This window comes from Somniosus microcephalus, chromosome 1, assembly GCF_052327205.1.
Source record: "Somniosus microcephalus isolate GS21.2 chromosome 1, FLI_Smic_1.0, whole genome shotgun sequence".
Classification (NCBI taxonomy): domain Eukaryota; kingdom Metazoa; phylum Chordata; class Chondrichthyes; order Squaliformes; family Somniosidae; genus Somniosus; species Somniosus microcephalus.
The window spans coordinates 170,171,620-170,183,356 of NC_140987.1; the positions used below are offsets into that span (position 1 = coordinate 170,171,620).

General features: G+C 53.1%; 1 protein-coding gene across 1 annotated transcript in view; it reads right to left on the reverse strand.

The window, feature by feature from the left end:
• LOC147124458 (calcium/calmodulin-dependent protein kinase type IV-like) overlaps positions 1–11,495 on the reverse strand; it is a 418,574-nt gene extending 407,079 nt beyond the window's left edge. The window contains exon 1 of the mRNA XM_085987367.1: positions 10,684–11,495. Coding sequence (XP_085843493.1) covers positions 10,684–10,802 — 119 coding nt within the window. The 5' untranslated portion in view covers positions 10,803–11,495. The remainder of the gene's footprint in view (positions 1–10,683) is intronic.
• Positions 11,496–11,737: the final 242 nt, after the last annotated feature.

Here is an 11,737-nt window from a genome sequence, read left to right on the forward strand (position 1 = left end):
TTAACTATGGCCTGAGCGGGGAAGTTGTTATTGCTTTCCTACCAGGTGAAGACAGCATTCCTTGTGTGGTCAGGAGAAGTAGTCCTGCTCCTCCTGACCACACAAGGAAAATATAAAAAAAGGTTTTCGCAAACATACCTGTTTGTGCCTCCTCTGGCATTATACTTTCCTTGTGTGGTCTGGAGGAGCAGGACTACTTCTCCTGACCACACAAGGAATGCTTGCCTCTCCAACCAAAGGCTCCCCCACATCCTTCCTGCGAGACCCTCCTCAAACCTCCTTCTCACCACTTGCCTTGTTGCCAGCGACAGTTCCTTTGGTGCTAGCCGGCAACCTCCTGCCGCCAGAAATTCTGCAGCCACCCACCAACCAGCTGCCAATTCTGCCCATTTTGGGCAGTCAGCTGACCAGCGGCATGCAAATAAGGCCTGGGAGTTAAAATGACCCGGTGCTAATGTTGCCAAAGTCAGGAGGTTTTGACACCATCTGATTCCCACTCTGTTAAAATCGGGACTTATGTTTCTATCAATCATTTTTTCTGCTCAGTGAAAGTGAAAAATGCTATAAATTTTGTGCCAGGATGACTATTTTTGAAAGTTCGTGGTAAGCTCAATTCCCTGACTGACATTATTAAGGGTGAATCATCTCATATACTGACTGAATCAAACTAGACAGTAGTTGATCTAGGTTAGAGTGGATTCATCCAGGAAAGAACTTCCAAACAATAGTCATGTTGGCACTAAACAGGTTTGTCCCCTTCGCTAAAAGTACACTAAATTGTAGCAGCTGCTTGTACAGTAGCAAGAGCTCAACTCCCTCAGTGTTAAGAGTTTGAATTAAAGCACCGTTAAGTGAAGCAGAGCACATGCAGACCGCACAATAGCTGTTATAGTAACCAGCTGGAAATGTCCTACCACTTTAGACACTGGCACTTAAAAACATGCTACTGTTTAAAATTAAAATGAGTAGAGAACCTTGCACTGTAGGATAATAATTGCAGTATTTGTCATGTAATGTGGCACTGCGACAAATCACTTGCCCAATTGATGAGGAATCATGTTTCAGCTACCTTGGCCAACATAACTCTTTCTGTGGGCTTTTCTTTCTGTGGGCTTTTCTTTCTTTCACTGGCAAGAATTTCTGTCATCCATTTATTATTTCATTTTTGATTTCGATTTAGTCAAGCTTCAATAAAGTAACTTTGTACTGGCTGAAAAAACAATTCTCAAGGAGCTTTTCAACCAACAAACAAGCCTGGTTTTACACTGACGTTTCCTGGCTCTGCTCCCCATTGTAGGAACTGATATTGGAAATCAGGTTGCAGAGGTAATAAGGACTGTGAGGATGAGACTAGATGTTTAGGTCTGAAGAAGGGTAATCCAGAATGAAGTACAGTAAACTCTTGTTTAAACGGCACTTAATCATCCGGAATACTTTAATAACCGGCAAAATAGATAATCGGTAATCTTGCCGAATCCATCCAGCACTCGTTTTGCCGAGTCAGAGTCTCCCGCAGTGGCCGAGTTAGTCAGTGGTTTTTATTTTTGTTTGTGTTAAAAATTGCCTTGGTAGGTATACCTCTCTGTTATCCAGAATTTTTCATCAACTGGCACCATCCTGGTCCCGTAGGTGCCAGATAAGAAAGAGTTTACTGTACTAGGTAAAACAAATATATAAATTAACTGATGAGCGAGATGACTGATGGATTGTAAGAGTGCGTGGTGTTTTGTTCTATGTGTCATTACAAATAAATCCATCTCAGATGTAAAAGCTAACACACAGATACAAGGGTAAATTCACTGACCCCCAACTCCCATCAGCAGCCACATTAGAAGGGAGTGTGATTGGGGTATCAGAGCAATACTGTTGTAGCTCTGTCGCCAACTCATGCTCCCTTCAAGAAAAGTTACCCACTGGGGACATGGGCACCATATATAGTCGTATTACAAGCTTGCTAAAAAAAATATATGGGATGTGGGGATTAATCTTAAGAAACAATGAAAAGGATAGTCTAATGCAGTGGTAGCAAAATAAGGTGCAGATCCCAGCAGCTTCAGAGTTAATATTTAAATTGTAGTTTAGGAATTAGCTGTAGAAATCTGACATTTATATATATTAATGAAAAGCTTCTATAAAATTAGTTATTGATCAAATTACTTTTAGAGCTAAATAATTGCCTTAACAATTAATAAACAATTTTCACTAACTGAATTTATATACCTAGAGCATACACTGTTACACTGCAGAGCATAAATTAAGGATTTTCTACTGATTTTGTGCTGCCTGAATCTTCTTTAAATATGATCTAACATATAAAAAACAGTTCAAAATGGATGCTGTGTAATGGTAGTCTTCCAGTAACTAGAAAAAGAATGAGTGTGTGGGTAGCATTTGGTGTAGGCAGTGTGGTTACAGTGTCAAGCTTGAATGTAAAGCTCTTCTGAGTTAATGAGATGTATTTTTACATTCTCAGACAAAACCCTTGAATGTGACTGGCTGACTAGGACTTGCATGGAAATACACTTTTACTGTTTCCTGCTAATTGACAGAATGTGCAACAGCCTACAGTAAATAATGTCAGAGGGCATCTGAACTAAACCTTTCCCTTTGAATGTCACACAATTTTATTTTATATACATTAGAAGTGGAACCCTTATTCCTACACATGTAGTAGCCAGGAAAGCCAATAAGGACGAACTGAACCAATACCTAGCAGTCAGTGTCAGTACCAGCTTGAGCAGGATCATAATACTACTACAGGTGTAAATTTGCACAACTCATCTAACATTATTTTGGGCTTTCTTATACTTTAATTTTAGCTCCAGATTTATTTCCCATAGATTTTCCTTCAGCTGACTTCTCCAACTACAGTCATCTTCCCTGAACACAGCCCACTAAATTCACAGCTTCTGCAAGGATCATGTATCTGGTTGGCTGAAAATCAACAACAATCATCTTATTCTTGGCAGGAGATATGAATGACAGTGGCCTAAGGACATAAACCCAGTACTAGCTATTCAAAAAGTGAATGCTCTCCCATTCCTCTACCCCAATTTTCTTCCCTCCTCTCTTGAATTTTGATGCAATAAGTGTATACAAAAATTGTCAGTCCTCTTATTACCTTGCAATCTTTCTTTGTATCTGAGCCGAGATAGTGAGTTTCAGCAGGCTATTCAACTGTGAAGGGTTATATCCACATATGCACTTTCTATCAAGAGTCTCTGGAAAATGATCAAGAGTAGGAAATGCCGCCGATTTTTACTCTCCCTAGCCCCGAGGCCATTCGCAGCACCCCAAATGATGCATCAGCTAAAACTAGCTAATTGCACAAACTGAGAATCAAACCTTGAACTTTGGTTCTGCATGGTTCTGTACTACACTTATACCACCTGAGCCATTTCTAGCGACCAGCAATGGGCATCTGAGCATCCTGATTCCAAAACTATCAGAATAAGGGATTAAATCAAGAACCAAACAGGCCAAAACACAGAAAAACAGCTAACTGCCAGTCGCCCTGTTGATCGTCATTTACAGAAATGAACCTACTATGATGTTCTGCAACAGATAACGAGGGACATGGATAACGACCAGCAATTTTAAAGAGAAATTAACCTTATCTTATGAAACCACTATCCTGATTTGAAAAGTTCATCTTATTATGCTAAACTGGTTCAAGTTGGATTCTTACGTCTATGAAAGTTATAAATAAGAAAACAATGTTATTGCAAGAGAATAACAAAGAAGTCCTGCAAGTGGTTTTCACGTCATTATAGTGAGACTCACTAAACTAAAACCTCCCTCGCTTCTTGCTGCAAAACGATGTTCGTTGTTTTTAATTCGGGAATCTACACTACTGATGTCTTTCAAAACTGTTATCCCATTGAAAGGTATTGCAGTATTTATATATGGATTGGACGCCACTGCGATCCAACAAAAAACTCGAAACCTAAAGAACAGATGGTGGGCGGAGAAAGAGCAGGAGATCCAGCAGCTTGATTCTTTAGCGCAGTCAAGACCATCTACGGCCCAAGCACCCAAGGTCCTACCCCACTGCGGGCCAAGAACGGAGAGCTACTCATCAAGGACAGAGAGGCAGTCAGTGCCCGCTGGAAGGAGCACTTCGAAGATCTCCTTAACCGAGACTCTGTCTTCGACGCGAGCGTCCTCAACTCCATCCCGCAGCATGCTACCCACCACCATCTCAGCACAACTCCAGCCCGGCATGAGGTTGAAAAGGCCATCCGACAACTGAGGAACAACAAGACCTCAGGAGCAGATGGAATCCTTGCCAAGGCACTAAAGCATGGCAGAGAAGCACGACTGGTGCGAATTCATGAACTCATTTCTCTTATCTAGGAGGAGAGCATGCCAGGGGATCTCAGAGATGCCATAAGTGTGACCATCTTCAAGAAAGGTGACAAGTCCGATAGCGGTAACTACAGAGGAGTTTCCCTGCTGTCTGCCACAGGGAAAGTCATCACAAGAATCCTCCTCAATCACCTTCTCCCAGTGGCCGAAGAGCTCCTCCCAGAGTCGCAATGCAGATTCCACCCACTAAGGGGCACAATGGACATGATCTTCACTGTGCGTCAATTACAAGAGAAATGCAGGGAACAGCAGCAACCGCTGTACATGGCCTTCTTTGATCTCACAAAGACTTTCGACACTGTCAACCGTGAGTGATTATGGAGTGTCCTCCTCAAATTCGGCTGCCCTCAAAAGTTTGGCAGCATCCTCCGCCTGCTTCACGACGACATGCTAGCCGTGATCCTGACCAACGGTTCCACCACAGACCCAATTCACCTACGGACCGGGGTCAAGCAAGGCTGTGTCATTGCACCAACGCTCTTCTCGATCTTCCTTGCTGCAATGCTCCATCTCACCCTCAATAACTCCCCGCTGGAGTAGAGCTAATTTACAGAACAAACGGAAAACCGGAAAACTGTTCACCCTCCTTCGCCTCCAGTCCAGATCCAAGGTCGTCCCATCCTCTGTCGTCGAATTACGGTAAGCAGACGCGCTTGCGTCTGCGCTCACTCGGAGGTCGAACTCCAAACCATCGTCAACACCTTCACCGAAGCGTACGAGAGCATGGGCCTTACACTAAATATCCGTAAAACAAAGGTCCTCTACCAACCTGCCCCCGCCACACAGTACTGCCCCCACCACCCCCGCCCCGATTATCAAAATCCATGACAAGGCCTTGGACAACGTGGACCACTTTCCATACCTTGGGAGCCTACTGTCATCAAGGGCAAACATCGACGACGAAGTCCAGCACCACCTTCAGTGTGTCAGTGCAGCCTTCGGTCACCTGAGGAAGAGAGTGTTTGAAGACCAGGACCTCAAACCCAGCACTAAGCTCATGGTCTACAGAGCAGCAGTGAAACCCGCCTGCTGTATGTCTCAGAGACATGGACCATGTACAGCTGGCACCTCAAAGCACTGGAGAGGTACCACCAACGCTGCCTCTGCAAGATCCTGCAAATCCATTGGCAGGATAGGCGCACCAACCTCAGTGTACTCGCGCAGGCCAACATCCCCAGCATCGAAGCTTTGACCACGCTCGATCAGCTCCAATGGACGGGTCACATTGTCCGCATGCCCGATACGAGACTCCCAAAACAAGCGCTCTACTCTGAGCTCCGACACAACAAGAAAGCCCCAGGTGGGCAGAGGAAATGCTTCAAGGACACCCTCAAAGCCTCCTTGAAAAAGTGCAACATCCCACTGACACCTGGCAATCCCTGGCCCAAGACAGCACAAAGTGGAGGAGAAGCATCCGGGAAGGTGCCGAACACCTCGAGTTTCTTCGCCGGGAGCAAGCGGAAGCCAAGCGCAAGCAGTGCACGTCAACCCAAGCATCCCACCCACCCGCCCCTTCAACCACCATCTGCCCCACCTATGACAGAGACTGCAGGTCCAGCATTGGACTCATCAGTCACCTGAGAACTCATTTTTAATGTGGAAGCAAGTAATCCTCGGTTCCAAGGGACTGCCTAAGAAAAGATATGACTTTAAGATGACAAATTTTATATATATAAAACGGTCCATCTGTCTTTCCGTCTGTCTTTCTGTCTTTCCGTCTGTCTGTCCGGCTATACAATCAAAAGTTATAGAGCGTACCTACACATATGTTATATCAAAAGAAAGCTTATCATTAGGGGACTCTAATAGGCGTATTTACTTTTTGGTCAGTCAAAAATTGATCCGACAGTATACAAAAAAGTTTCAAAAAACGGCAACATTCCGCTCATTAGCGTTGAGTGGCGTGATGGCTGACCAATCGTACAGGGGATTAACCTGATGGTTGACCAATCGGTGCGTCACGGGGGGCGTTTCATTGCATGTGTGGGCGGGCCTAATCCTTTTGAGCTGAGGTGTGTGGCCGCCATCTTGATTCCTAACGATTTATTTTTCCCACTTTCTGTGTGTTTATTTTTCCCACTTTCTGTGTGTGTGGAGGGGAAATTGTTTTTAAAAAAAGTAAATTAATTTGTAAATATTTTTTCTAAGCTGATTAATTTTCCTACCTTTCACCCTCTTTTTTTCCTCTTGACTCGCTACCTCCGCCGGATGCCACAACCTTGGAGGCTTACCCCACCTGCAGGCCTCGAAGCCTCGGCCTCTCCTAGCCAGCCACGCCCGAGCTAGGCACCGCCCGTCCCGCCCCGCGATCGCCGCCATCTTGGTAAAGGCTGGCGGAGCGGGACTGAGCCGAGCGTAGCCATCACCGCCATCTTAGTAAAAGCTGGCGGGGCGGGAGACAGCGCGCGCGTCAACGTCGGCCCGGAGCGCGGCCTGAGCGAAGGTGAGTCCGGCCGGGCCTCACGCGCTAGGCCACGCACCGGCCGGCCCTGAGGCGCTGATCCGCGGAGGTGGAGGGAGGGAGAGGAGGGGTGGGAGGGAGAGGAGAGGGGGGGAGGGAGAGGAGGGGGGGAGGGAGGGAGAGTGGGAGGGAGAGGAGGGGAGGGAGAGGAGAGGGGGGGAGGGAGGGAGAGGAGAGGGGGGAGGGAGGGAGAGGAGGGGGGGAGGGAGGGAGGGAGAGGAGGGGGGAGGGAGGGAGAGGAGGGGGGAGGGAGGAAGAGGAGGGGGGGAGGGAGGGAGAGGAGAGGGGAGGGGGGAGGGAGAGAAGAGGGGAGGGGGGAGGGAGGGAGAGGAGAGGGGGGAGGGCGGGAGAGGAGAGGGGGGAGGGAGGGAGAGGAGAGGGGGGAGGGAGGGAGAGGGGGAGGGAGGGAGAGGGGGGAGGGAGGGAGAGGGGAGGGAGGGGAGAGGAGAGGAGGGGGGAGAGAGAGGAGAGAGGGGGGGAGGGAGGGAGAGGGGAGGGAGAGGAGAGGGGGGGAGGGAGGGAGAGGAGAGGGGGGAGGGAGGGAGTGGAGAGGGGGGAGGGAGGGAGAGGAGAGGGGGAGGGAGGGAGAGGAGAGGGGGAGGGAGGGAGAGGAGAGGGGGGAGGGAGGGAGAGGAGAGGGGGAGGGAGGGAGAGGAGAGGGGGTGAGGGAGGGAGAGGAGAGAGGGAGGGAGAGGAGAGAGGGAGAGGAGAGAGGGAGGGAGGGAGGGAGGGAGGGAGAGGAGAGAGGGAGGGAGGGAGAGGAGAGAGGGAGGGAGGGAGGGAGAGGGGGAGGGAGGGAGAGGGGGAGGGAGGGAGAGGGGGAGGGAGAGGGGGAGGGAGGGAGAGGGGGAGGGAGGGAGAGGAGAGGGGAGGGAGGGAGAGGAGAGGGGGAGGGAGGGAGAGGAGAGGGGGGAGAGGAGAGGGAGGGAGAGGAGAGGGGGCGGGGGAGGGAGGGAGAGGGGGAGGGAGGGAGAGGGGGAGAGGGAGGGAGGGAGAGGGGGAGAGGGAGGGAGGGAGAGGGGGAGGGGGAGGGAGGGAGAGGAGAGGGGGAGGGAGGGAGAGGAGAGGGGGAGGGAGGGAGAGGAGAGGGAGAGGAGAGGGGGAGGGAGGGAGAGGAGAGGGGGAGGGAGGGAGAGGAGAGGGGGAGGGAGGGAGAGGAGAGGGGGAGGGAGGGAGAGGGAGAGGAGAGGGGGAGGGAGAGGAGAGGGGGAGGGAGGGAGAGGAGCGGGGGAGGGAGGGAGAGGAGAGGGGGAGGGAGGGAGAGGAGAGGGGGAGGGAGGGAGGGAGAGGAGAGGGGGAGGGAGGGAGAGGAGAGGGGGAGGGAGGGAGAGGAGAGGGGAGGGAGGGAGAGGAGAGGAGAGGGGGAGGGAGGGAGAGGAGAGGGGGAGGGAGGGAGGGAGAGGAGAGGGGGAGGGAGGGAGAGGAGAGGGGGAGGGAGGGAGAGGAGAGGGGGAGGGAGGGAGAGGGAGAGGAGAGGGGGAGGGAGAGGAGAGGGGGAGGGAGGGAGAGGAGCGGGGGAGGGAGGGAGAGGAGAGGGGGAGGGAGGGAGAGGAGAGGAGAGGGGGAGGGAGGGAGAGGAGAGGGGGAGGGAGGGAGGGAGAGGAGAGGGGGAGGGAGGGAGAGGAGAGGGGAGGGAGGGAGAGGAGAGGGAGAGGGGGAGGGAGGGAGAGGAGAGGGGGAGGGGGAGGGAGGGAGAGGAGAGGGGGAGGGAGGGAGAGGAGAGGGGGAGGGAGGGAGAGGGGAGGGGGAGGGAGGGAGAGGGGGAGGGAGGGAGAGGAGAGGGGGAGGGAGGGAGAGGAGAGGGGGAGGGAGGGAGGGAGAGGAGAGGGGGAGGGAGGGAGAGGAGAGGGGGAGGGAGGGAGAGGAGAGGGGAGGGAGGGAGAGGAGAGGGAGAGGAGAGGGGGAGGGAGGGAGAGGAGAGGGGGAGGGAGGGAGGGAGAGGAGAGGGGGAGGGAGGGAGAGGAGAGGGGGAGGGAGGGAGAGGAGAGGGGGGAGGGAGGGAGAGGGAGAGGAGAGGGGAGGGAGAGGAGAGGGGGAGGGAGGGAGAGGAGCGGGGGAGGGAGGGAGAGGAGAGGGGGAGGGAGGGAGAGGAGAGGGGGAGGGAGGGAGAGGAGAGGGGGAGGGAGGGAGGGAGAGGAGAGGGGGAGGGAGGGAGGGAGGGAGAGGAGAGGGGGAGGGAGGGAGAGGGGAGGGAGGGAGAGGAGAGGGAGAGGAGAGGGGGAGGGAGGGAGAGGAGAGGGGGAGGGGGAGGGAGGGAGAGGAGAGGGGGAGGGAGGGAGAGGAGAGGGGGAGGGAGGGAGAGGGGGAGAGGGAGGGAGGGAGAGGGGGAGGGGGAGGGAGGGAGAGGGGGAGGGGGAGGGAGGGAGAGGAGAGGGGGAGGGAGGGAGAGGAGAGGGGGAGGGAGGGAGAGGAGAGGGGGAGGGAGGGAGAGGAGAGGGAGAGGGAGGGGGGGGAGGGAGGGAGGGAGAGGAGAGGGGGAGGGAGGGAGAGGAGAGGGGGAGGGAGGGAGAGGAGAGGGGGAGGGAGAGGAGAGGGGGAGGGAGGGAGAGGAGAGGGGGAGGGAGGGAGAGGAGAGGGGGAGGGAGGGAGAGGAGAGGGGGAGGGAGGGAGAGGGAGAGGAGAGGGGGAGGGAGAGGAGAGGGGGAGGGAGGGAGAGGAGAGGGGGAGGGAGGGAGAGGAGAGGGGGAGGGAGGGAGAGGAGAGGGAGAGGAGAGGGGGAGGGAGGGAGAGGAGAGGGGGAGGGAGGGAGAGGAGAGGGGAGGGAGGGAGAGGAGAGGGGGAGGGAGGGAGAGGAGAGGGAGAGGGAGAGGAGAGGGGGAGGGAGAGGAGAGGGGGAGGGAGGGAGAGGAGAGGGGGAGGGAGGGAGAGGAGCGGGGGAGGGAGGGAGAGGAGAGGGGGAGGGAGGGAGAGAGGAGAGGGGGAGGGAGGGAGAGGAGAGGGGGAGGGAGGGAGAGGGGGAGGGAGGGAGAGGAGAGGGGGAGGGAGAGGAGAGGGGGGGAGGGAGAGGAGAGGGGGAGGGAGGGAGAGGAGAGGGGGAGGGAGAGGGGAGAGGAGAGGGGGAGGGAGGGAGAGGAGAGGGGGAGGGAGGGAGAGGGTGAGGGAGAGTGAGGAGAGGGGCAGGGAGGGAGAGGGGCAGGGAGGGAGAGAGTGAGGGGGTGGGACAGGGAGGGAGAGCTCGCCTTCTTCCTTCCTTCGCAGGGGTCGATCGGGCCAGGCCTGAGGCGCTCCTTCCCCCCCTCTCTCTCCAGGCTAATCCCAAACTAAATCCAGCAGTCTCTCTCTTCCCCCGCCCCCCCCCCCCCCCCCCCCCGCCCCCGTCTCTCTCTTCCCCCGCCCCCGTCTCTCTCTTCTCCCCCCCCCTCTCTCTTCTCCCCCCAGTCTCTCTCTCTCTCCCAACAACAACATGCCCTCAAAAAACCCTCGGCACCGCCGGGCACTCCAGCTAGTAACCAATAAAGTAACAATTCAGTTCTTTGGACCGTCGAAGTCTCCAGTGCTTCATTGGCAAACAGATAACATTTTCATGTCAAAACCACTCTTTAAATATTAATCTGTAATACTTAAGTATAACCCTCGCCTGTTCATTCGTTTTGCCTTTCAGATAGATACAGAAACTATCTACCAAATAGATAAACCAATACCAGTATTTCTCACTGTTAGAATCGTTTGGGTTTTTATTTTAATATAACTGTTCGGAGGTTTAACAAAAAGAGCAGAAGGTTGACAATTTTTTCCAGCACTGCTAACGTTGCCTTGTGCCAGCCCTGCAAACACCCGGGGTTGGCAAGTGTTGCGTTGAGCGATTGATCAGATTGACATGTGCTGACAGAAAGTGGAATTAGCTGCAGACGTACCGTCCGAGTTCCGATTCGACCTCATAGTAATCTTCCAGGGCGCTCTCTTTGTTGGAGCCGTCGATCCAGTAATCACACTCCGACGCCGCTCTGGCAACGGGCACGGTGACTTCCAACATCTTGGCCGCCGGCCGTAACACACTGCCTTACTCAACGGTGGAGCCGAGAAGGTGCCAACACGATGCCCAGCCACTCAGCCCCGCGTCAATGATCGACAGCAACCTCCAGTGAACAATAATATTGTTAATATAGAGAGGGGGCGCGGAATGGATCGCTCTTTTTCTGTTCCTGAAGTTCCTTGCTTTGAGTGGAAAAAGTAAATCAAAATCTTCGGATTAAAAAGTATCGCAAGCTCGAGAAGAGAAAAAAAAAAGCGCTAAGGGATGCACAAACTTGTTGGGACTGGAGCGATGTGTGTGCGGGACCTCACTTGGCTACTTAGCATACGACCGCCTGTCACTCCAATAACCGCCGTACCATAATACATGGAGAACACGCGCAGCACTGGCCTTCCGCAGGGTCCTAGCGTCCGCTTTTCCAGAGTTTGGCATCCACCGCGGCATGCTCCTTTTATCGACCTGCCACCTGATTTTTCTTTCATTTCATTTACGTAATTCATTTTTTTTCTCTCGCGCGCGCCATCAAATTTTACCATGCCTGCTGTATATGATTTCAGTCAGTGTTGTTTGTGCATCTCACTCCTGCATTTCTTTTGACAGTTTGGAGAAGTCATGGGTACGTGGTTAAATAGCTTGGTCCTCTCACAAGTGAGCCGGGCGGACCGCGGTATTTTTCTACCGGGCAGTAAAAGCGGGCAGGTCGTTTCAAACTGGAATGTGGTGGGCGGACGTTCCAGCGCACGTGCTGGTAACGGTCGCCGATGGGGGCGCGAACTTCGTTGAGCGACGAGCGCCGATAGGCCGGGCCGGGCCCGCCAACCAGCGCACGGTCACTCACACTGCTATCATCACGTAGGCCCTTCACATTCGTGCGCTCTCGCGCTAAATTGTTGCTTTATTGGTTAATTGTCATCATATTTAATCCAAATGCATAC